The sequence below is a fragment of the Lytechinus pictus genome, chromosome 9 (genome assembly GCF_037042905.1).
Source record: "Lytechinus pictus isolate F3 Inbred chromosome 9, Lp3.0, whole genome shotgun sequence".
Classification (NCBI taxonomy): domain Eukaryota; kingdom Metazoa; phylum Echinodermata; class Echinoidea; order Temnopleuroida; family Toxopneustidae; genus Lytechinus; species Lytechinus pictus.
In genome coordinates this window covers 6,723,473-6,748,678 of record NC_087253.1, presented here as the reverse complement: position 1 = coordinate 6,748,678, position 25,206 = coordinate 6,723,473, and the positions used below count along the sequence as shown (strand labels likewise).

At 36.1% G+C, this 25,206-nt stretch overlaps 1 protein-coding gene across 1 annotated transcript; it reads left to right on the top strand.

Moving 5' to 3' along the window:
• The first annotated feature begins 400 nt into the window (after window positions 1–400).
• On the top strand, window positions 401–25,206 carry LOC129267832 (uncharacterized). Its single transcript, XM_064105038.1, has 5 exons — window positions 401–436; window positions 20,685–20,767; window positions 21,777–21,877; window positions 22,660–22,709; window positions 24,072–25,206. The coding sequence occupies exons 1-5, from the start codon at window positions 401–403 to the stop codon at window positions 24,198–24,200; spliced, it is 399 nt and encodes a 132-aa protein (XP_063961108.1). The 3' UTR covers window positions 24,201–25,206.

The window sequence follows — 25,206 nt, the reverse complement described above, 5'->3', positions numbered from 1 at the left end:
ATAGCAGCGCGGACGGTCGTTGCGCAATCGCTGCCCAGTCATCAGCGGCGCAGCAAAAGCGCAACGCGAATGCCTGTAGCGGGCTGAGAACGTGTGCCACATGCCACCCAAAGAAGAAACCGTCGCGGTTGAAGCTGTGTGAAGCGTGTCGAGCGCAAGGCAGTCGCCTTGTAAACGGAAGCAGCGTAGCAGAATTGTCTTGGGAACGGGCCTGAAAACCACGGGCGATCGGTGCCGCTTTTAATGCGCTTATACTACGCTTTATGCGTTGGGGCTCCGTTACAGCTATGAATATGTCGTTTGTAATACGCTCATGACTCGATTGTGATGCGCTTTAGCACCTCCGCGATCTCGCTACGTAAGTTTTGAACATGTTCAAAATTTTGTGGCGACCAGGAAGATGGTGGTGATCCTTGCCGCTTCAGAAAAGATGAAGGTACGACGGAGAAGATTGAAAAGATCAAGCCACGATTAAGCTACGTTATACCACGCTTTGTCGATTTTTGATGATCGCAGTGGAATCGCTATCTAGTGAGATGGGGGTATTACGAAGAAGATTAAGGATCTCATCTGCAGAGGTATGTTCAAAAGTACCCAGCGTGGAAGTGGTGACAGGTTCAGGATTCGGGTAGACAATATTAGGACTCAAACTATGACGAATATCCTGAACTTTCAAACCAAAATAATCAATAAATGATTCAGCCAATGCTTTACTATCAGTATGCTTAGGTAGAGGAGAGGATTGATTGCGGTTCAAAAGTCTGTTGGCCACATCGAAGAGCTTCTTGTTGTCTGTTCCACAGTCTTCGACAAGTTTGGTGTGATAAGACCGTTTAGCCCTGGAAACAAGATAGTTTAATAACTTGATCTCGTTGAGCGCAGAACTGCTCGCGATCCACCTGAAGTTTTCCATTCTCCATTTTCCATTTTCCAAACGTACTAACTTTCAATATTCATGACATATTTTATATAACATACGTAGTTCAAAATTTTCTGCTCGCGCTCCGCACTCGCACTTCATATTTTTGTTCCTATTTCAAAAAGAAAAAAAGCGTGAACAAAATGTTATGATTCCTTGTGATTGGTCACTTAGACCAGGTTTAGGCTCACTTTTTTATTGTCTGATTTTTGTTACGACCGGGGTAAAAATGATATGCCAAGTATCACAAAGCCGAAATTCGTGTAGTATCGATTACAAGTCTTTGAGAGCAAGGAAACTGACTAACTAGCATTGTGTATAATTTGGTAGCTGTCACCCTTTCAAAAAATATAGTTAATATCTTTGACTTAAAAATGCTCAGAATATTACTTAATAATTTTTTATGTAAATATAAAAATCGGGCATATTTCATTACCTTTGGTGAATGTATAGTAAATTAAACTTTATATTAACTTGTTTTCTATCAGTTTTCTACATTTGTATATAGAGTATAGATTTGTCATGAGAGTCAAATACATTGAATAGCACAAAAACAACATAATTTTGAAAGCACAATGTTGATTCTATTCTCATCGTGCTAAATGCAGACATACTGTACTATGACATTATTCTTCAACTCGCGGTATTTCGGGATGTCCTAACTTCATTTAATAATTCCCGGAAAGTTTCGATGAAATCAGAAAATTACAAGTATAAAACAATGAAACGCAGAAATATTCATGATATATTCTATCTAACATTACGTAGCTCAAAATTTCTGCTCGCGCTCCGCACCCGCATTTCATATTTTCCTATATTGTCCGATTTTTGTTACGACCGGGGTAAAAATGATATGCCAAGAGTAACACGAAGCCAAATTCGTGCAGCATCGATTACAAGTTTTGGGAAGCAAGACAACTAACTTGCATTGCTCGTAATTAGTTTTGAAAAAATATAATATTGCTTGATTGTTGTTCGAATTGACATGATTTAAGCAAGCCACGAACCCTATTACAAACGGACTAAGCACGAAAGAAAACAGGCGACAATGGCGCATTGCACTACTCTAGTACTGCTCTTAACCATTCTCCTAAACATATTTTCCGCCACATTTGCACAATCCCCCCTATGTAAACGCGACGAAAGCAAACGCCCGTTAGATTATGTCATATTTCGTTGTGTTGAAACCTTTTAGGTCATAAGGTTTAGCAGTGTACCTTCACAACTGGAAAGTCACGCGTCGGTGGTAAAATATCGTAATCGATCCCACAGCATAGTATCGATTACAAGTCTTTGAAGAAAAAAAACCCCGCCAAATAAATTTCAACTACTGGTACATTGTAATTTGATACTGAAACAATGTGAGGCAGGATAAACGAGAAGTTAAGATTAAAAAATTGTTGTAGGAGTGTGGCATTCATATTTATACTGAAAAAATACACATTTGGTAGGTGTAATAAACATATATTTACTATTTTTTCCTACACACAAATTATAATTAATTTCATTTATGAAAATAATCATGAGAAAAAAGTATTACTTTTTCTTCAACGGCGTCAAAGATCTTTTCCAAATTCAAGCATTAATAATTGCAGCTTTCTGAAGAACAACAAAAACATCCCTAATTCGTTGGATTTCAGTGGTGTTTTTAGTTTACTGCAGTAAACCTTCTCATCGCTCAATAAGAATAAACTGTATATAACCATTTCTTTTTATATTATTATTTTTCACGCTAATGGTTACATGATATTGAATATTGCAATTTTTTCTCGGATAGATTAACCTGTGAATGAAAGATAAAATATTTAAATGAATTTATGATTATAAATCTATCCACTAACGATACATGAAAAAATAGTTATCTTTGTCCGCACTGATAGAATATATCAATCATCCTGATACTGTTTGTCTGTTAGGTAACTAAATATATTTGTACGTGCGTTCATCAAACTGTAAAAAAAGACATTGCTATAATTTCAAATTCATTAACTTCCTTGTCAGTAATCAGATTTTGATATTTTTTCAGTGTTGCTCGGAGAATTTTACTCTATTTACACTGATCTAATTATTTTCATCCCGGAGAACCTCTCTAACCACGGAGCGTGTGTTCTCTCAACGATGAAATAAAGTTAAATTTGGTGTGCACACATTTCGTCCACTTTCCATTTGGTCACATGATCCTAGATGGCCTTACCCTAGTTTACCAACAATAGTTCGTATACTGACCATTTGGTCTTAAAACAATACAAGTTATGAAATTCAATACAAATTCACAATCGATCTCGAAGTATTGCATCGATTACAGATTGTAAAAAAAAAAAAAAAAAAAAAAAGCAAACACCGAAATATATTTGTTCTCAATAGTTTGAAAAAATATAAACATCGAAAAATACTTTTAATTACATGGTATGGGAAGAAAAATGTGATAAATTTATAATTCTTAATTTGTTAAATTAACCTGTTTTTTATTACTTTAAAAAATATTATGTATTTATTTATCCTCTCTCCTTTATAAGCAAACAGAGGCCTGTAGATTTTGGCAAACACATTTACTCTAAATGCCATACTCAAGACATGAATAGAAATTGTCTCTCTATTCCCACGTTACCAGGAATATCTTGAATTAGTTAGCTCTACCATGAAAGGTTCGGCAGTCGCTATGTCGCTAGATGAAAAAAATCACGAAGGTTTGGAAAATCCGAAAATAGCAAAGAACAGTTAAAGGGATGTGTGTGTGTGTGTGTGCATTGGAGTTTTGTCAGACGTGTATCAATCAGATATTACTTTTTACGTCTGAGACCGACCTTTAACGTTACCATCCGAAAAACGTGACCAGGGTTCGAACCTCTGCATCAATTTGTAACTTCCCCACAGCTTCGATTACAGGCGCAGGCCACAACGCCCAGTTAAAGGGATGGTACGGGCTCTACATAATTATACCTAAATAAGTAGCAAAATGTTGAAAAGCAAAAAGCTGAAAATTCTATCAAAATCGGATAACAAAGAACGAAGTTATTGAATTTTAAAGTTTATCAATATTTTGTGAAAACAGTTATATGCGCATCGTCATGAATATTCATTAGGTGGGCTGGTGATGTCACATTTCCATATACTAGTAATACATGTTATGTACGACTAATGAGTAGCATTTCATTACTAAAAACTATTTCAGAAAAACACATTAATTAGCCCCACTGTCCATTTCCCCCCTGATAGCTCTAGTCTACAAATGTAGACCCACATCTGCAGTGTGTGTACCTCAGCTGATTCAACGAGTCTGCATAGCAGACTAGGTCTACTGAGGCTGAATGGCTCGCTTTGCTCGCCCTTTCAGGCTGGTTTGCTTCGCAAACCAGCAGATCCCACCTCACGAGCCATTCAGAGTCTGCATAGCAGACTAGATAGCTCCGCGTGCCAATGTGCGAAGGTTTACTTACCCAACGCTAGTGGGCGCTCTTCCCTATGACCGAAATTGACCTTTTCTAAAAAGCGGCCAGTGTCCAGTCTTGCCCTCGTAGTGTCCTTGCTAATATAAATGACATCGCGCTGTCTGATTTTTGTAGTGTGTACTTAAAGTACAAGTCCACCCCAACAAAAAGATGATTTGAATAGAAAGAGAAAAATCAAACAAGAATAACACTGAAAGTTTCATCAAAATCGGATCTGAAATAAGAAAGTTATGACATTTTAAAGTTTTGCTAAATTTCACCAAACAGTTATATGCACATCCTGGTCAGTATGCAAATGAGGGGACCGATGACATCACCCACTCACTATTTCTGTTGTATTTTATTATATGAAATATGAAATATTTGAATTTTCTCCTCAATGTCACGTGGAAACACGGGTATATATCGGAACACTTTCGACCCATTGTAAAAAACTGTTAAAAAAACAGGTTTTAACAGGTTTTAAAAAAGGAAAAGAGGCGACCTCGGGTGTGCCTATTGGTGTATTTGGTCATGGATATGAAAGTGGTTTCTTAGTAATGCAATAATGATAATAATAACAATAATGTTAATAATGCTCAGTTTTATTTCGACAGCTGGCAGCCGTCGCTCTGTTCTGAGGAACATTTTTATTTATTTTTTAAATTCTCTTCTTACACAGCCGGCTCGCGATCGTGCAGCCGCCATTAGGGGGTTAACAATGCAACCCCCCCCCCCCCCGTCCAAAAAGTACCGCTGCACGGCTTTAGGAGGTGAAGTCAAAATCCGATTGACATCATTGCGCTCAATAAAAAATGAAGGTGCAATACGTGTATAGCCTGCTGGCTAAATGCTGCCCAAGGTCATCGATGCTCTACTTTGTGATCGATAATGATGTTGTACTGAACTTAACGGGGCAGTTCACCCTGAAAAAGGGTCATTGTAAAAGTATCAGAACAACTTGAAATATTGCCAAAGCGAAATGGTAGAAAAGCAATGAAATGTCAATTATGGAATAAACTTCCTGATAATATTTTTAAAAAAAGTTCTTCTCTTGATGTATTATGTTTAAGTGATACCTCTTTCAAAGACAAATTTATATTTCCTAATGATACATTATCTAGTTCCAAATTGTTTATAATAATGTTTTCCAAATTATGTTTAATCATGTATTTAGGTTCAATATGATTGTTTTTCCTTTTCATTTTGTCTCTTTCTCGTACTACCTTTTATAGCGCTAAGAGACGTAACTGTAATTTGCATTATATCAATATTGAATTTTATTGTTATTATAATTTTATTATTATCATTATTATTATTATTATTACGAAACCACTTTCGTATCAATGCCTTAATTCACCACGTCGCACACCCAAAGGTTATCTCTAGACCAGCGTAGCCCCGGGCTGCTTAGCGTAATTTCTCATGTCACGGAATGATGTGCGAGATATACCGTGTTTACACTTAATCGGCATTTGAATCGGCTCGCGGTTCTGAACCGCGAGCCGATTCAGCATCGGCTTTTTCATAGCGTGTAAACGCGAGCAACTTGAATCGGCTCGCGGTTCAGAACCGGCAATTTGCACCACCAAAGTAGTAGGTTCTGAACCGCGAGCCGATGCAGAATCGGCTTTTTTACTACGTGTAAACAGAAAGCCGATTCTGCACCGGCAATTTGTGCGCATTTCAATTACTTTACCATTGTGACGTAATTGTAAGCGCACTGATCCAGCGTTGTCTTTATTATGACGTATATTGTAGGTATGCGTATAATTTCAGGTTTTTGCATCGGCTCGCGGTTCTGAACCGCGAGCTGTAACAACGTGTAAACGCATTTATACAAAAGCTTTATATTTAATTTGCTAGTTAATGACAAGAAATAAATACAAAGAAGTGGAATTTGCCTTTGCCAATTACTGTAAAAAAAAAGTAAAATTCTTTAAAATGCCTTTTTAATGTTTTAAAAGATATTTCATAACGAAGAACACAAAAATCAGACAAAAAAATGTTTAGATTGTGTTGATTTTTTTCATAGATTTGTCATTTTCTGATCGATAATGATGTTGTAATGCGTTTAAACGGGAAGTTCACTCTGAAAAAAAAGTTATTGTAAAAATAGCAAAAAAATAGTTTGAAATATTGCCGAAGGTTTGAGAAAAATCCATTAATGAAAAAGATATTAGAATTTCAATTATTTGATTCTTGACGTTACATGCGAGCGGCATTCTTACATAGCGAAAAAAATCAATGAAATGTCATTTTCTCAGAAATGTATCATTGGGAAAAATGAATTTGTCTTTGAAAGAGGTATCACTTAAACATATATTTAATCTTTAAAAAATCGGGACAAAATTACGAAATGCGAGCACGGAGCGCGAGCCGGTGTCATAGGCGAATTGGACTGGGCAGCCAATCGGGCCCGGATGAACTAATCGGTGGCTCTTTTTTCCGCCGATTAGTTCCGAATTTTGTTGTGTGATGCGATCGTCATAGCCGATTTGTTTCGACCTGGCGATTTGTTCCTATACGCCGTTCATGCAACTTTGACACCCCCACAGCAAAAATGTGAAATTCCATTAGTCCATTCCAATCAATGGGCTCCTCCAAATACCACACCACCGTACAGTTGCCAATTTGAGAATCTTATTTTGGGACATGGAGATGTATATATGTTTTGGAAATATATAATTCATGCATTATTTTAGCACACTTCCAATTGATTACAGCTGTGTGGGGCCACGAAGCCATATTCACCATGAGGGCATTATCGTGGTTTATGTCACCAGTCCATTCACTGCCGTTTATTTCGTCAACGGCGGTGACTTCTTTCCACTCCCATTGACTTTGTACACAACGAGCGCACACACACAAGAAGAGAGGTAACAAATTTCACGATAAGACCACAATGAGTGCTCCCTTTGTACGCCTGTGCGATTCGGAGTGTAAACTTCGATTTTGTATAGATCTATATAGGTCTTCATTACTCAAAGTAAGAAACCGGGGCTGGGACGGTGACTGGTGAGCTGATGGTGGGTGGGGGGTAAACACTGCTGCGTACTCACCAAAAACCCCAAAGTAAAATAAAAAATATATATATCAATAAAAGAACTAAGGCCCCCCGGGTAGTCCAAACAAAAAGGAGGTGCTAAAAAGGAGAAGGAAATAGATGAAACTAAAAGGGAGAGAAAAAAGGGAGATTCGAAGAAGAGATCGCAAAAAATGGGGGAAAGTATACAAGAGAAAAGGGGAAAAAGGGAAGAGGGAATTAAGAAGGGGGAGAAAAGGAAAAAAAGAAGGGGGAAAATGGGGAAGATTTAAAAAGGTTATAAAAGAGCGCGGGCGGCCATTTGAAGTGTGACCTGCTGTTCGACCTTTGGGTGGCAATTTTATGTTTGGCCTGGGGCGCATTCATGTTTCACATGAGGGGGGGGGGGGACAAATTGACATTAAATTACTTAGGGGGCATCAAATTGACCTGTATAAATGAGGGGCCGCCAAATTGACCTTGAACTCGGGGGTGGGGGGGGGGCTTTGGTGCTGACATATAAGCAAACACACACACAGCCAGGTGTATATATATTCTATTTATGTCGAATCAAAACTGGTCGTAGCTTCTTACGATCATCAAAGCTTGGCGCAATAAAGTTACTAAGTCATTGTCATTTTTTTCACTGATCATTGAAGTATGGCACCGACGTTCTGTCCGCGGGTCATTTCTCACGCTATTATATTTAATCAAATGTATACATATAAAAAAAAAAAGAGAATAATATAATCAGGGGCGGCGGAGCAAATTTGAAAGTGGGAGGGGCACGGGGAAAAGGGAGGCACTTCTTCTTTTGAAAAGTGAACTTAAAACAAAGAACAATTTTAAAAGAAAAAAGTCTACTATCTACCCCAGTGGCGTAATGAGGCATAAGTTTTGAGGGGGCAGACTTGGTGTATGGAGGATTTTTTTTAAGCTGCGAGCGAGCAAAATGTTGACATATTTTAATAAAAAAATTAATTTGTGATATATAGATTTGACACAATTTTCAGAGAATAATATATGTAAAAAGGGGTATTGTGTGCAAACAGATAACCCCCATGCCTAAGGTAGTGCAAGATGTCCTCGCATTAAATAAAACAAAAAATCACGGTCCATGTTTAAAATAAACAAGTAGGATGTTGTTTAAAAACTAGCTCCCACTCCCAAAAAGAGACGTGGTACAGTACCGTAAGTCAACTGTCCAGCGCTGCAATATACGCACGTCGCGTGCGCTAAAAAGGAGTAGCCTATTGGTACCTTACGAGGCTGAAATACCTCTTATCTAGACCAACATTTTGAATTTTAGGCAGAATTATAGAAATAATCGGTTCTGTGATAATATCAAAATTACATAAAAAATTACACCAATATATATATTGAAACATTTGATCAAAGCAAATATTTATAGAATATATTTATTACCTTTATTAAACAGAATTACAGAAATCATTATTTCTAAGATAACATTAAAATTACATTAAAAATTACACAAAGATATATTTTGAAACATTTATCAAAGTAAATAATTATAATATCTACCTTAGAAAGATTTAATAAATGTGAAACCAAACGGCGGCTCTCCTATCGTTTCGGCCAAAATTTGAACCAGTCATTTGGATCTGGCGGGCCCGATCGACTAGCCGTTTTGTACTGGCGGTACTAATCAGCTAGCCGTTTTGGACCGCCGGTACCCGGGCCAATTTGCCTATGACACCGGAAGCACGAGTGGAAAATTTTGAGCTATATAATAAAACATGATTATCAAAAGTTGCTACGTTTAATTGTAATTTCCGGATTTCCATAAAATTCCTGGATTTTTTTTTTCATTTTACGATCCTTTCCTGGAACGTCAAGATTTCCCGCATTTGGGTGAGGAACCACTAAACCACGACGCGTTCACATCATAATTCCTGTTATAAAATAGGTGTATTATTTCAAGCATCGCGATTGGCCAATTGACAATTGACATTGTACGCTCAAGCAAACCAGTGCGGTAGAAGTCCCGGGAGAAGTCCAACAAAAATGTACTGTAACTTTTCAAGAATTTGTTTCTGTGTTGCTATTTCATAAAACAAATAATGCACTTGCTCTGTCGTACGTGCGTAAAAGTAAATGCAGTGAAAGCTCGGTTTCTTCAGATGGTGCACGCTGGGCACTCGCCGCCAGCGGCTCTTGCACAGTGCGGCACCTATCTCAAGAAAACCTCGCGTGCTCTGCATTGCCACTAACGTACTCGGCTAGACTGCATGCATTATTTGTCTAACATCCGCTGGCGGAATGTAAATTAATATCAGCACGATTATCATATTCACCGTGCGGGCAAAAAGTTATTTTTATCTTTTACGATTTGTCACTGACTTTAAACAGCAAGTAACTGTATATATACAAAAAATTATTTTTTTATTTGCTAGTTAATAATAAATTATGTAACAAAAATCAAATTCGTGTAAACCGTAGCATCTTATACATAAATATGTAGACAATTTTTTTTTTTAAATTTCATATATAAATTACAATATAACACACCAAAATTTAACGAAATATATTTTGCCCTGTTTATGTTTTTTTTTTCAATCAGTAATCGATGCTAACTTTGTGATCGATAATGGTGTTTTACTGCATTTAAAGGGAAATGTTTACCTCCCCCCAAATAAAAAAGTTATCATAAAAATAGCAGAAAAGTGATTCAAAATATTGCCGAAGGTTTGAGAAAAATCCATTAAAAGATTAAAAAGTTATTAGAATTTCAATTATTTGATTTGTGACGTCATACACAAGCAGCATTCCCATATAGCGAATGGGTAAAAATTTAATGAAATGTCATTTTCTCAAAAAAATGAAAATGTTTTTTTTTTAACTGTACCTTTGCTTATCAATAGAAAAAAATGTTCACACCCGACCATGAAAAGAAAACAAAAATAAGTCATCAGGAACCATTAAGAAATTAAATTCCTGCATTTTATATTACATAACATATTGCCAAGGGATTGCTGCTCGTTCATGACATCACAAAGCTCAAATTGAAAATTCTAATTACTTTCTTAATCTTTTTTACGGATTTTCCTCAAACCTTCACCAATATTTTAAAATCATTTTTCTACTACTAGTATCTTCACAACAAACTTTTCTTCAGGGTGAACTTTCCCTGTAATTACAAGTTTATTAGACCAAAGGGTCGTAACAAACTTGTTGAGGATAAACGAAGATTAGACCATATAGAACAGGATAGAATCATAAAGACCAAACAAAATGTTTACGAAACGAGTAAAGACCAAGTGACACTATCGTTCAGAGAAAACAAGCCCCTTCTTTGTTAACTCGTAAGTATAGGTGAGAGAAATTCACATTAGGTGAAATGCGCCGAAAAAAAAATTGTGGACCTGCTACGAACCAGAAAAAAATGAACGTATATTGAACTACACACAACCTCCATCGATCACAAGTACATCATCAATTTAAAAAATACGCCGTTAATTAAATAAATATAAGGAAAATCTAACACAATCTCAACATTTTTTGTTTAATTTCTCTGTTCTTTGTTGTAAAATATTTTCCAAAAACATAAAAAAAAAATGATTTATTTTTATTTTTTTTGCAATAACTTACACATTCCACTCCTTTGCTATTTTTATTTTATTAACTAGCAATTGAAGGATAAAGCATTATCATATTAAAAGTCGAATGCAACCACATGTAATACTAAATTAGACTAATCTGTTAATTCAAAATGATAGATTTAGGCGCATGGTATTTATATGTTCACCGTGCTGTAAGTGTATCTGAATGCAGTGTTTTAACGCGCAAGTTCGCGAACGGTGATCGGGCACTCTTTTAATCCGGTGTCAAAAATAGTAAAGATCGGTGACATTAGAAATTTTTGCTTTCACGAGTGATAGCTCACGCTAAGCAGCCCGGGGCTACGCTGGTCTAGAGATGACCTTGTGTGTGCCAAATGGTGAATGGGCATGGATACGAAAATATTTTTTTTATGTAACACAAATTACAGCTAAGTCTCAATTTGTAGTCAATCCTATATAGCATTAATCTGTAGTCGATCCTATATGGCATTAAAATCTGTTATGTTGTGAATATTTTGACACTAGAAAAAAAGATGAGTAAGTTGAGTTTTATTAGGTTTTATTGTAACATTAAAGGAAAAAAAGAAAATGTAAAGTGTTAACTGCATGAGTTAACAATGTATTCATATATTAATTAGTAAAGATATATTGTTTTTGACGTATGTATTTTATTTTGTTTATGACATGTATGAATTGAATTTGTTGACAAATAAACACTCTTTTATACAAAAAAATAAAAAAATAAACAAGACAAAAGAATGTAGTCAGTTAAATTTCGGTGTTTTTTATTGTAAGTTATTTATTGAATTGTATAAAAGAATCTCTTTACAGAATGTTTCTGTCTCTAATATCAGAAACAAAGACGTTTCCAAAAAAGTAAAACTATACGATTTTACCCTTTATCTTCTTTTTGAGAGTTTCCCTGTAATCCCCAAACGAATTCCTTTTTTTTTTAAACAAGTGCACACCTAGTTGCCAATAATGCATATAGCGTTTCCATTTATTCGAAAGCAGGATAAAAGAGCATTGTAGATTAAATGCCTTGCTCACTGGCATAGGTGCCGCGGCCGGGATCGAACCCCGGACTTCCCATGTATAGCCAGGCGCCTTAGACCACTCGGCCACGGCACCTCCACTAATTCCTAAAGTCAAGAATCGATTACTAAAAGTGAATAAGGTCTATTTTTGTCCGAGATCTAGATTCAGTTAAAAAATCCAAATTTTAGAAAAATTCAGAAAGGTGTCAGGACTTAAAGTTAATAGCGAAAAGACGAAGGTTTTATTATTAGGTTCCTCTCAAGGAAAATCATATGATTTATCTTTTGGCCAAAATGTGGATTTTGTAAAGATTCTACGTGTATTTTTCTCTAGATGTAGAAGTTAAAAGATTGAATTATAAAGAAACATTAAGTAAAATAAAAAAGTTGTTAATCTGGTGGAAGCAAAGAGATTTAACTTTGATGGGCAACATACAAAGCAGTTTATCTTTTAAATAGTCATATATGTGGCATCTCTCACACCAATCCCAGGATGGGTTTATGTTGAACTTGATCAGTAAGCTTTTACTTTTTTGTGGGGTGGCAGAAATAACATTAACAAAAGTACGTTGTATTTAGATTACCATCAAGGCGGCTTGAAAATGATGAATTTTCAATGGTTAATAAAGGCGCATGGAGAGTTATGTGGATTAAAAGACTGAAAGAAAATAATGCAATGAAATGGAAACAATATTTTCAATTATGCCACAAAACATCTGGGAGGAAATTTTATATTTTCATGCGATTACTTGCTTGGATTGTTGGAGATAGCATTGCCGCAATTTTATAATTATAGATTTGTTAGTAGTATGGATAGAGACGAAGGATTTTCGATTTAAATGGGAAACATTTAAAAGAAATGAGATATTTTTTGACAATAAATTGGTACGAATTGAAGGGAAATGCATATTTAACCAAAAAATATATGAAAAAAATATTTACAGATTGAAACATATTATGGATTATGATGAAAACCTAAGGTCATTTTCGAACTTCCAAAGACAGGGTTTAAACATTAATGATTTCCATTTGATAGAGTCAATTTATAAAACTATTCCACTCAGCTTGAAACGAAATATGAAATTAGATAGAAAAAAGGCTTCTCTTAGGGAAGAAATATCATTTATATCTGGAAAAAGAATTTTGTCAATAGAGGACTTAGTATCTAAAAACGTTTATGCAAATTTTATGAAATTTAAGTTCGCAATACCTGATGTTTTCGAAAGGTTAAAAAACAAATATAGTGTTTCTTACGAAAAGATTGAACATATTTTTATGAGACCAAGACAATGTACTCTGAACAGTAGATTAAGAGAGTTTCAGTTTAAAATGTTGCACGGCATTGCTTATACAAAAAATAATCACTTGTTCCGTTTTAAAATCTCACAAAATAATCTTTATTGTTATTGTAAAAATAAGAGGAGGAAACATATCGCCATCTATTTTTGGAATGTGAATATGCTTGTTTGGTTTGGGATAATATTGTATGGAGATGTTTGGTTTTATTTCTACGGGTAATATAAGCTGGTAGGAAATTCTTGTAGGTGTAGAATTAAAGGATTAATCTTCAAAGGGAGGGAAAATGGTGCACTTATAATCATGGATGAAATTAAAAGGAAATTCAAAGAAGAAGAATGGGAAGAAAGAAGGCTGGCGCTAGGTAGAGGTAAGATGTCTCTACATTTAAGGAAATGGGAAAATCTTAATTAAAAGAATATAAATGGGGAGAGTGAGGCAAAGGTATATATACAACGAGAGACAAAACCACAAAACAAAACAAAATACACCAAAACACAGAAAAAACAAAAAAACAATACGGAGAATTGGAATCACTTCCATGTAGAGTATAGGCATAAAAGGGAGTGTGCTCCTAACCTACGGACGGGGGGGGGGGAGGGATGTTCTCTCTTATCATTTCATACATCTTGTTCATATTTCATTTTGTAATTGCTGAAACGCATTAGTATTAATTTCCAGCATCTTTGAAGTTTGATGTATAATTTGTATAATTATATTTGTTATGGATTTATTGCAGAATCATGCTTCAAATAGTTTGTACATATTGCTTATGGAATGTGAATGTGTATTTTGATTTGAGAGAATACAATAAAACATCCTTTAAAAAAAGAATATATGAATCAGTTATAAAAAAAAAAAGTATTTTGATACAATACTTTATAATTGTTTTTAAAAATCTACCAAAAATGATATAATGTATACTCACGAAGATAGCTAATTTGACATTTTTAATTCTGGCTTTACTTACTGTAATACAATTTTTATTTCATATATAAATTATATGATACACGTATTAATTAAAGCATACATATTGTATACTAATCAATTTTAGAGCATGTGATTTAGAATATTGTCACAATGTGCTAAAGCCTGCCATCGTAAAGTTGTGAAAACGAAACCATCTTTAATCACGTGGTACAACAACCTAGCAAAGAGGCACCAGACAGATATGCAATCTTATCGTCATCCGTATTCCAAAATAGATTTAAACATGACAATTATTAATTCAATCAATATCCAATTTGCGCCTTGTGTAGTGAATCATAAGTAAAAATTATTTTTAAAGGGGTATCCAGCCTTGGCCATAAAAGTTGTGTTGGGAAGGAGAAAAAAAAATTAAACAGAATGGTGAAATTTGAAAGAAATCGTACAAACAATAAGGAAGTTATAGCTGCTTTAAAATTGAGATCACTAATACTATATAGATTTCAAATTGGCAACTGAGTAAGTAAATTATGACGAGGGGCAAGGACAACTTTCCAATAGGCCATGTACTTTATTATCAGGGATTTGTGGTTTTCTCATAAGTACCCATTCCCCTGGGACAGTAATCTAAATATAACCCAGGGAGTACATTGTTTTTTATGTCTTCATGAAAGAAAAATATAATTTGAAATAAAACTTTTGGGAAAAATTACATTTTAGTCATAATATGTATTGGAGTACATATGGAAGAGTAGTCCTTGCCTTACATCACTATGACATCCCATATGCGGCCAATTTGAAGTCTCCATGTGAATAGTGATTACCAATATTTACAACTTTTAAAAATTCACAACTTTCTTGTTGTTTGTCCAATATTGTTCAAACTTTCACCAATCAACTTGTCTGATTTTTCTTTTCCTTAGAAAAACAGTTTTTATTTGGGTTGGATTCCCCTTTAAAATGGTGGCGCGAATCATCAGGAAGATCCTCATATGCAAACGAATAATTATAATACGATGCAGTGGTGCTAGTAAAAAAAAATCGTGAACCCCACCAGAAAATTCATGCACTCTTCCATGCTGAGTGATTAATAGAAACAACAACACTACAAGCTCAGAGATGTAAATTTTATTGAATGCAATGTTTTATCGCCTGAACTTCACAATTAAATATCTAAAACATGGCAAGTCTTGAACACTTGAAATGTTTTCCTTTTCTGATGGGGTTCATTAAATTTTCAGCACCACTGTACAATTAAACAAAATTTAAAGAAGAATGAAACCTTCGGGAACAAGATAGCTTGTGTGAAAACAGAAAAATCAAAGAAACGGATCAACGAAAGTTTGAGAAAAATCGGACAAATAATGAGAAAGTTATGAGCATTTTAATATTGTGATCACTAATGCTATGGAGATCCTCCTATTGGCAATGCGACAAAGATGTGTGATGTCACTTGTGAGCAACTCTCACCATTACTTTAGTTACTTAGTATACATTTTACTTATAAACTACCTCTTTTATCACATCGATCAGTAGATCATGTGTTCTTTCTATAGGAGGGCATGTAATACAGATTTAAAAAAATAATGATAAAGAGTTTGTATCACCATGAGAAAAAGCAAAAAGAGACATTTTGACGTATTTTAGAGTCCATCAAAGGGAAAGTTGTTCATATGTGACATCACACGTCCATGTCGCATTGCCAATAGGAGGATCTCCATAGCATGATCTCCATAGCATTAGTGAATGCAATATTCAAGTGCTCATAACTTTCTCATTATTTGTCCGATTTTTCTCAAACTTTCTTTGTTCTTATTAATTGATTTTTCTGTTTTCACACAAGCTATCTTGTTCCAAAGGTTTCATTTTCCTTTAAGCTTTGACAAAGCTTATTATTTGCTTAAACATGATATTAAAATCATGAAAGTGAAATATTGCATCAGGTCAACATTTTAATCCCCCCCCCCCCCCCCGTCAGCGCCACTGATAAATAAGAACAAAATTATAAAGCATTCTAGCCCCGCCCACAAGACTGAAATGAAGCGATCGGATTAGGATAAATCAATGTATAGAATCGATTATGATTCTACCTTGTCAAAATAAATAGCTAATACGCAGTCAATACTCGAATCTTTTAGCTTTTAGTCTTAAAAATTCAGGTAGTTGCTTTTACTGATTATTTAGTAAAATTATATTGCTAAAATATTACAGCAAAACATCATTGTTGCCATTTTTTGTGAAAATTTAAGAAATTAATTCAAGAAATTTATTATAAACTAATTTAATGAAAAAAAAGAATATTATATGAGCATTTAAACTCTCAACGCAACTGTTAGTAGATTCACCCTGTTCTAACCTTTATGATTTCCACGTTTCATGTTCCGTGTTACATGTTACATGTTCTATGTCGAGGTCCTAACTACCACAGTGCGACGGCTTGCCGCATCGGGTCCCGTGGACGACGGTGAAGGCAGCGGAAACAGTCTTTTTGGAAGCGCTGGGCGATGCATTTCGCCTAGTGCTAAAATCTACTCTTAACGGGCAAATCATGTTTGATCAAAGACCCTCCGTGTATACAGTTCGTTTGGTCTTATCCCAAATGGTCTAAAACCAATTCGCTGACACGACACCTTCTCCTGTGGCATTTGCTCCGATTTTGTATCTCAGATGACCTATGTTTTATAGGATTGTAACAGAGCTTTTGGTACAGAATGTACAGGCGCGGATCCAGGAGGGGGCCGAGCCGGCCCCGGCCCCCCCCCTATTTTTTGACAACCTGCAGAAAAAATGTACTCTTTAACTTGATAGAAACTATGAAAAACAGAAAGAAAAGTAAGAAAGAGGTATTATACCCATGATGTGTAATTCACAGCCTCGTAACAGCCGGCCCGACCCCGAAAGGAAACAAGAAAAAGGTGAGGGGAAGAATTGGAAAATAGACTTTATATAAAAAATTCGCTGGCGCTTCGCGCTCGCATTGCCTGTGTAATGAATTCCATTCAAGAGGATTAAATGGCACTTAATATATCCAGTTCTGAAATCAATTTGCACACGATATTTTAGCTCGCACATCAAGCTTTCATTATTTTGTTTGATTTACACAAATTGTTAATTAATACAAAAAATTTTAGCTCGCTATGCGTGCTTGCATTGTTTGATTTGTGAGATACTTATCCTCTTTGGAAATTCTTACCAAAATTTGGAAAAATACTCCTGTATCATGTCAGTATATCAAAAAATTAAGCTCGTGCTTCGCGCACGCATTTAATTGTTTTAGACACACAGCTTGTTCTTTATTTTAATAAAAACGCGCTTAGACAGTCCAGTTCTCAGGTCGGAATATCAAAAATTTTGAGCTCGCGCTTCACACTCTCATTATTTAATTGGTGATACTTGTATCCTCTTCATTAATCACTAAAAACAATTGAGTCCCTTTTCACGTTACTATAATAAAATTTCGGCTCGCGCTTCGCGCTCGCATTGTTTAGTTGGATAATATTGCATTGTTAAGTTGAACATATCTTTGTTCATGGTTACAAAAACTGCTCAGAATCTTCAGGTCTAAGGACATAAGATATCAAAGAATTTGAGCTCGCGCTTCGCACTCGCATTATATATTGATACCACATGAGATATCTTGTTTATAACAATAAAAACTAACATATACTTAAAACTTCAGTCTTTAGTTCGGACTACCCACTGAACCCCCCCCCCCAAAAAAAAAAAAAAAAAATCAGATTATAGCAGCCAATCGAGGAAAATGTTGATGAAAATATTTTTCGGCCCCCCTATTGGCGAAAGCTGGATCCGCCCCTGAGTAGATGTAGTTTTGGAGGTTGTATTTCATGCTTGGCAATTAAAGCGTACACATTTTCCATCGGAGGTATTATCGCCAGAGCAAATGTCGTGGAACCCCGAGCTCGTGTACATTTAGCTCGTAAAACAGTAACTTGTTCAAATTGCTACTACAAGACTATATTTTAATGAATAAATAAGTAAATAAATAAATCAATCAATCAATCAATAAACAGACAAAGAAAATGTAAATAATATACAATAAACAGCAATTTTGTTTTATATTCAGACCTTAGAAGGGGGCAATTACTTTAAGTACTCATGAAAAAGTAGCAAATGTCACTAGATTGAATGATATAGCTGGAAGTGCGAGTAAATATATTTGGTGTACGTTGACATGACTGACTTGAAAACGGAGTGTTTTAGTCTCATCAAACCCCCTTGAACAGTATTATTTATCTCATTAAACAGAAAGTGCGAGTACCAGAAGTGACGAACGCATAGGCTCTTAGCAAATGTTGTTTCATAAAGTTGTGTAAAAAAAGAAACACCCTATTTCTTAATAATAACATAACATGATATAAAATAATTGTAATCCCCCACGTTTATCTCTCTTCCTGTTTTTCCCCTTTCCCCCGTTTTCTTTCTTTCTTTCTTTCACTTTCTTTCTTTCGTTCTTTTTGGCCAGCCGATGGGGGGACCCATCTGCTGTTAAGTTATTACTTCTGAACCGCATTAGCCATGTCATGAATTTGGTCTTAAAAGTTGTGCAAGATTTGAATCTTGGGGGGGGGGGGGGTCATGAAACGTCGCGGCGCGACCTTTTCGCATTATTGCCTATCAGATTAGCTTGGATTTAAAGCCCTTCTTCAGCTTCGGCGAAAGGTTGATAATATACTTGATTATCATCTAGCGTTCAAATCTTAAACACTTACAGGAGCCGTTTGATTTTTCTTTTTTTTAATGGTGACACTCCGTGAAAAATGATCAAATCAAACATTAAAGGACAAGTCCACCCCAACAAAGACTTGATTTGAATAAAAAGAGAAAAAAATCAACAAGCATAACACTGAAAAATTCATCAAAATCGGATGTAAAATAAGAAAGCTATGGCATTTTAAAGTTTCGCTTCATTTCACAAAACAGTTATATATATGCACATCTCGGTCGGTATGCAAATGAGGAACTGATGACATCACTCACTTACTATTTCTTTTGTATTTTATTATATGAAATATGAAATATTTTTATTTTCTCGTCATTGTCGTGTGAAATTAAGTTTCATTCCTCTTTGAACATGTGGAATTCCATTATTTTAACATTTTGTGCTTCAGGCAAGGAGGTCCTAATCATCAAATTCGTAAAAAATATTGTATACTGTAATTCAAACAATAAAAAACAAAAGAAATAGTGAGTGAGTGACATCATTGACTCTATAAGTGAAACTTTGAAATGTAATAACTTTCTTATTTTACATCCGATTTTGATGAAATTTGCAGCATTGTGCTTGTCTGATTTTTCTCTATTGATTCAAATTAACATTTTTCTGAGGTGGACTTGACCTTTAAGTGCTCTCGGCGATTTTCTTTCTTCAAAAATTAACAATTTTGACACGATGGTTCACACCTTCCGACTGATCCACGATCCGAACATTTTGATCATTTTCTCGAAATGAATGAAAGTGTCTTTTTATTTGAGGTTCAATTTATTAACTAAAAGAATACGAGTATAAAAATGTTGGATGATTATACAAGCCTTATTTGTGAGTAAGGTCCAACTCAGTTTCAAATCATACTTTTTGTTTGCCTCAAATACAAGCTCTATGGCAAAAAACGGTTGATTTAATCAATGAGAAAGAAAAGAAACATATTTATATAAATCTAAATTTTGCCCTTCCATTATCTGATATGGCCTACATGGTGTGGCGTACCCGGACCGACAGTGCCCTTTCCAGGCAAAGTTTGTTTTTGTTAGTTATTATTCATTTTGCTCCACACCCCCCCATCTTCCCTTTTAAATCCTTTTTTGTGCCCCCTAAAAGGTGATACTCATGGCAAATGACCAGTGTCCTCTAGGGATGATAGATATATACCCCCTCCCCTCGGTTGGAGATAGAAATAGGCCTATATCCACTAGCGTACCTACGGGGGTGGGGGCAGTCTGCCCCTGACGAGTCACAACCCATGCAAAGAACGTATCGAGCTTGAATATCTTTATGCCCCCCCTCCCCCTGACGAGCTTGAAGACCTTTTTGCCCCCCCCCCCCCCCCCCCCCCCTGGCGAGCTTGAAGACCTTTTTTTGCTTGACAATTTTTTTTCTGGTACGAAATCCTTTATTTGTGATTGAAGACCTTTTTTGCTTGTCAAATTTTTGGGCGGACGGATTTGCCCACCCCCTGTGGAAAATCCTAGGTACGCTACTGCCTATATCTACAAACGAGCATGTAACTATATATGATAACAGACTCATGCAACCGAAATATTAACATCCAAATGAAATTTCATTTAAAGATATCGTATTATTATTTTGCTATTTTTGCTTTAATTGTATGATGAAAAAAATCAATAAACACTGATAAAACAACTTTTGAACCTTTCGTCTTCTATCTTCACCCCCCCCCCTCTCCGTCTCACGCTCTCCCTCCCTACCCCCTCTCTTTCCCTTGTCTTCTGCAGCTCAATGACATGGAAACGTTTGCCCAGTTGAGTACATCGAGTTTGAAAAGCGGAGTCCCGACAGAAAAGGCTAAGCTGCATGGGTAATTATAACGGAAATTCATTTTTTCATTGTTTTAGATCGATCTCTTCTCCATAGAAAGAGTGCATAATAAGAGAATATCCTGCAAATATCCAAAGGTAGACAGTGGCAACACACTGCAAGAACTCCGGTTTTGATTCAACACCAGCTCGGAATCTATTATGTCCACACCAGATTAGTGTTAAACAACACCGGTTTTGGTCTTAGTCTAACACCAGATACAGCACCAATTAGTTTTAGAACAGCATCGGTTTGATTCCAAACTGGTGTTGTTTCAGTACTTCTCTGGTGTGGACATACATGTATATAGATTCCGGGCTGGTGTTAAATCAACACCGGAGTTTTTGCAGTGGGAGGCATGCGGTAGGGGCATTTAGGCCAACTCTAGAAATTTTGAAGAAAAAAAAAAATAATTGTGGAACATCCTCCCCTGCCCCCGTTATTTTTCTGTGCTTGCCCTCCCCTATAAAAATCCCGATGATGCGACTGACTAATGGAAGGTCTATGATATCGATATGAAAACAATGCTGCAAAAGGTAGGCCATATATTTAAAAAACAGACTTTACTGAAACATTTATTCACTGACTCTCAATCATCTTCATATATATTATACATAGCCCTATCCATTTCACAAAGATTTGTTACAACAGCAAATGCATATAATTTCTATCACTGGTTTACGATCAGCAAATCAAATTGAAGGATTTCAGTAGCTTTATTAAACGGGCCCTTGGTGCCCACTTTGGGTTAAATTGTTGTAATATGTTTATATTTTTTAATTACAATGTTTTTTTAAGACTCCCCCCCCCCCCCGACCGCTGGCGCGTGTAGGATGTACCACAGGGATTAGTATTATGTCCACGATATTCTCTCATGTTTATTCTCTTCATTCTGTTTCACTCTCATCCGTCCCCCTCCAACTCTTTGCCGCTCCCTCACATTTCCTGTCCCCATCCCCCTCTCCCCCTTCTTTTACACACACACACACACACACTCTCTCTCAATTCAGAGTCTCAAGAAATGTGAAGACGAACAACGGTAGACAGACAGCAGCCTTACGTCTCGGCCCAATGCTACTACAAACACCGTTTGAGATTCTTGAAAATAACGGTGAGAATAATTTTGATGAATATCATCCATCTCTCCTGCCAGTTGCAGATACAGCGGAAGGTCGGGGGGGGGGGGGGGGGGTCCGGCCTGTGCCACCCTCTTTTGAGTGCCATAAAAATATTGTTATTACTATTATTATTATTGATGTTGTTTATACTTAGTCCTTTGGAAGCGCATAGAGACATTTATTCATAATCGTGATATGCGCTATACAAGAACTGTTTATTATTATTATTATTATGATTTTTCTGAACAGAAATGACCCTTTCCATTTGAAAAATCCTGGATATCCACCCGTCCATTCTACTTTGTTTTTCATGGGAAAGTCAGGGGATTAAAATCAAGCAAAAGAAAAATTAAAAATTGGAAAAAGAAGAGAAAGATGAATAAACATGTAAACAAATAAATAAAAATGAACAACCAAGGAAAGGGGGATGTGAATTTGAGAAATGTTATATTATTTTTCTGAATCTTATGTCAAAATTTATCCCTCAAAATATATTTTTGTATTAAAAAGCTTTTAAAAAATGCTCGCTCGCATTTGTTTGGAACTTTCGCCTCCAACTGCCATAACTGGCCCCCCTCAACATTTTGACTCGTTACGCCAATGGGCGGCAATTTTTTGGTGTAGTTAAGGGTGGTGATAAGATGTATGCGGAACATGTATGAAGGTAATGTTGGGGTTGCTTAGGACGTGATACTAAAACAGAAAAAAAAAACATTACCAACCTTTACCCTATCGTATTCGTCTTTTTCAACTTTTCTCAAAAAAAATAATACAGATTCAAAAGCCTTGCCTGTTATTGGAATAGATGTCTTACGGAGGTGTAGGGTAAGTTTATGTTTCATTCATTTATTTACTTGTTCTTGTTTAACCATATAATCACAGAATGGAGATCTTAGAAGAAGAAGGAGAGGAAGAAGATGATGATGACGATGATGGCGATGATGATGATATGATGGTGATGATGATGAAGGAGAAGTGATTATTGTTACTATGGATATTGTTAACAATGGTATGCTCCATGGACCAGTGTCTGCTTGAAGTTGTACACTTAAAAAAACATTGTGTTAAAACTGATACATTGTGTTAAAACTGATAAACTAGGGTTTGAACATAGCACCAAAGGGTGTTAAAGTAACAACAAAAGGTGTTGTATTATCGCCCAAGGGTGTTGAACTACGCTACAAAAACACTGGACTTAACACCAGCCCGGTATCGGTCCACACTAGAGAATTGTTGAAACAACACCAGTTAAGAATCAAACCGATATTGCGGTTTAATACTAATTAGTGTTGATAAATGCCAAATTGATGTTAGCCTAACGCCAAACCGGTGTTGTTTCAACACCTCTGTTGTGGACCGATATAGATACCAGGCTGGTGTTATATCAACACCGGCGTTTTTGCATTGTACCACTGTAAATTTAACATACGAGTGAAATAAAAGGTGTGGTCCTCTACACTCTCCAAATGCAAAAGAACTCATCAGTCCCTATTCACATTCTTCTTGGAGTGAAGATACTAGGGAACAATCCCTTTGGAGTGAACTGTACATCCTTTTAGAGTGCATTATGACTCCTTTTGGAGTCAACCACAAGAGGCAGGTCACTCCAAAAGGAGTCATAATGCACTCTAAAAGGATGTACAGTTCACTCCAAATGGATTGGTCCCTAGTATCACTGTGATATCAGTGTAATTGAGGACTAGATTAGCTCTTTTGCATTTAGAGGCCCGTATTCTGAAGTCGGGTTTAACCATAGAGATGTATATATCTCTATGGGTTTAACTTAGACCATGGGCTAACTCTGTGCTGAAATTATGGGAAGCCAAACGTGTCCAAATTTGTATTAAGTTGTGTTTCTTATGTTTACTGTGCTCTTTCCTGATTTATCGATGGTGAAGACAATCATCTCTTTATACTTCCTAGACAATTATGAATGATTTGAGAGCCAAATGAGCTGATCAAATATGATATCTCTACTTTTAGTGATTTATGTAACAATTGGCAATCCATATTTAAACCACAACTTTAAACTTGAGTTTAAGTTAAACCCGACTTCAAAATACGGGTCAGAGAGTATATACACAAGTTAACACCTAAGTTTTTGCTGTTTATATCTTTTCATGATACAAAAAAATACTCTGTCTCACCCCCTTCTCTCTCTCTCTCTCTCATATTACCGGGTGACAGTGTGTGATCGATATGGACCGGTCCCTTCTTACGATAGGTGGGGATCTTGGCGGCGCCATCCCCCTCCTTTCAGAAGACGATGTTTTCCACGATTCCAGATTGGTACGGTCCAAGTCCTCCTTAATCTGACATTCGAGACGATTGTGACGATACCATTTTGCCCAACGTGGGTGCGCTCAATTTGAATTGGCATTCGCTTGAGGAACTGAATTTGTCTGCATGAATCGGACACAGTCCTCAGAGAATTAATGGAATCAGTTGCTCTTGAAAAGTGGATTCAACTATCTTATCGATGTCATGAAGCTGGGGAAATTCTAAGTTTTGCACTTAACATGAAATCATACTGTCTTTTAATATGTACAGTGGTGCTAAATAGTGACCAGAAAATGAACACATTTTAAGTTCTGCCATGTTTTAGATACTTAATTGTGAAGTAAGGTGATAAAATATTACATCCAATAAAGTGTGTTTCTCTGGGCACGCCGAACATTGTAGTGTTGTGGTCTCCATTCAACACTCAGCATGAAGGAGTGCATTTTGTGGTGGGGCTCACTAACTTTTTAGCACAACTGGGGCCCGTTGCAGAAAGAGTTGCGATCAAACGCAACTCAAAAAATCTTGCGCAACTTGATTTTCAGCCAATGAGGCACCCGTATTTGGGACTTGCGCTTGATATTTTGACTTGCGTTTAAACGCAGCTCTTTCTGCAACAGGCCCCTGTACATGTACATGTTTTTAGAGAGGAAAGGGATATATGTAGTCTGCTGTGCCAACCCTTCATTCGAGTTAAGGGTCTGAATGTGCAACCTACTCATGCCTTGTGGACTGAAGGCCCTCTCGCTGAATTGAAACGGCAAGTTTTGTATGTGCTAGTCTTTGCGTGGGGATGCACTTGCTGATCAAAGTTTCGATCAGGGTCTGTGTGTGCAGACTAGGATATATGTACGTTGCGTGATTTTTGTGATGGTTTTAAAAACAACAAAGTACATGTATTGTGTTTTTGTGTATTATTTTATATTGTCATGTTTTATAAAAAAAAATTCAGTCTCTTTCAACATAATTCTGCATGGTTACAAATAAATATACAGTTAGTGTACTTCTAAAATGGATTTTGGAGACCAGAGAACAAGAGAGA

Excerpts from the sequence above, each read along its gene's own strand:
- LOC129267832 (XM_064105038.1), top strand. The coding sequence starts at position 401 with ATGGTGGTGATCCTTGCCGCTTCAGAAAAGATGAAG. Across the intron at positions 21,878-22,659 it reads TGAGATTCTTGAAAATAACG|ATTCAAAAGCCTTGCCTGTT; the intron begins GTGAGAATAATT and ends AAAATAATACAG. Across the intron at positions 22,710-24,071 it reads ATGTCTTACGGAGGTGTAGG|TGTGTGATCGATATGGACCG; the intron begins GTAAGTTTATGT and ends ACCGGGTGACAG.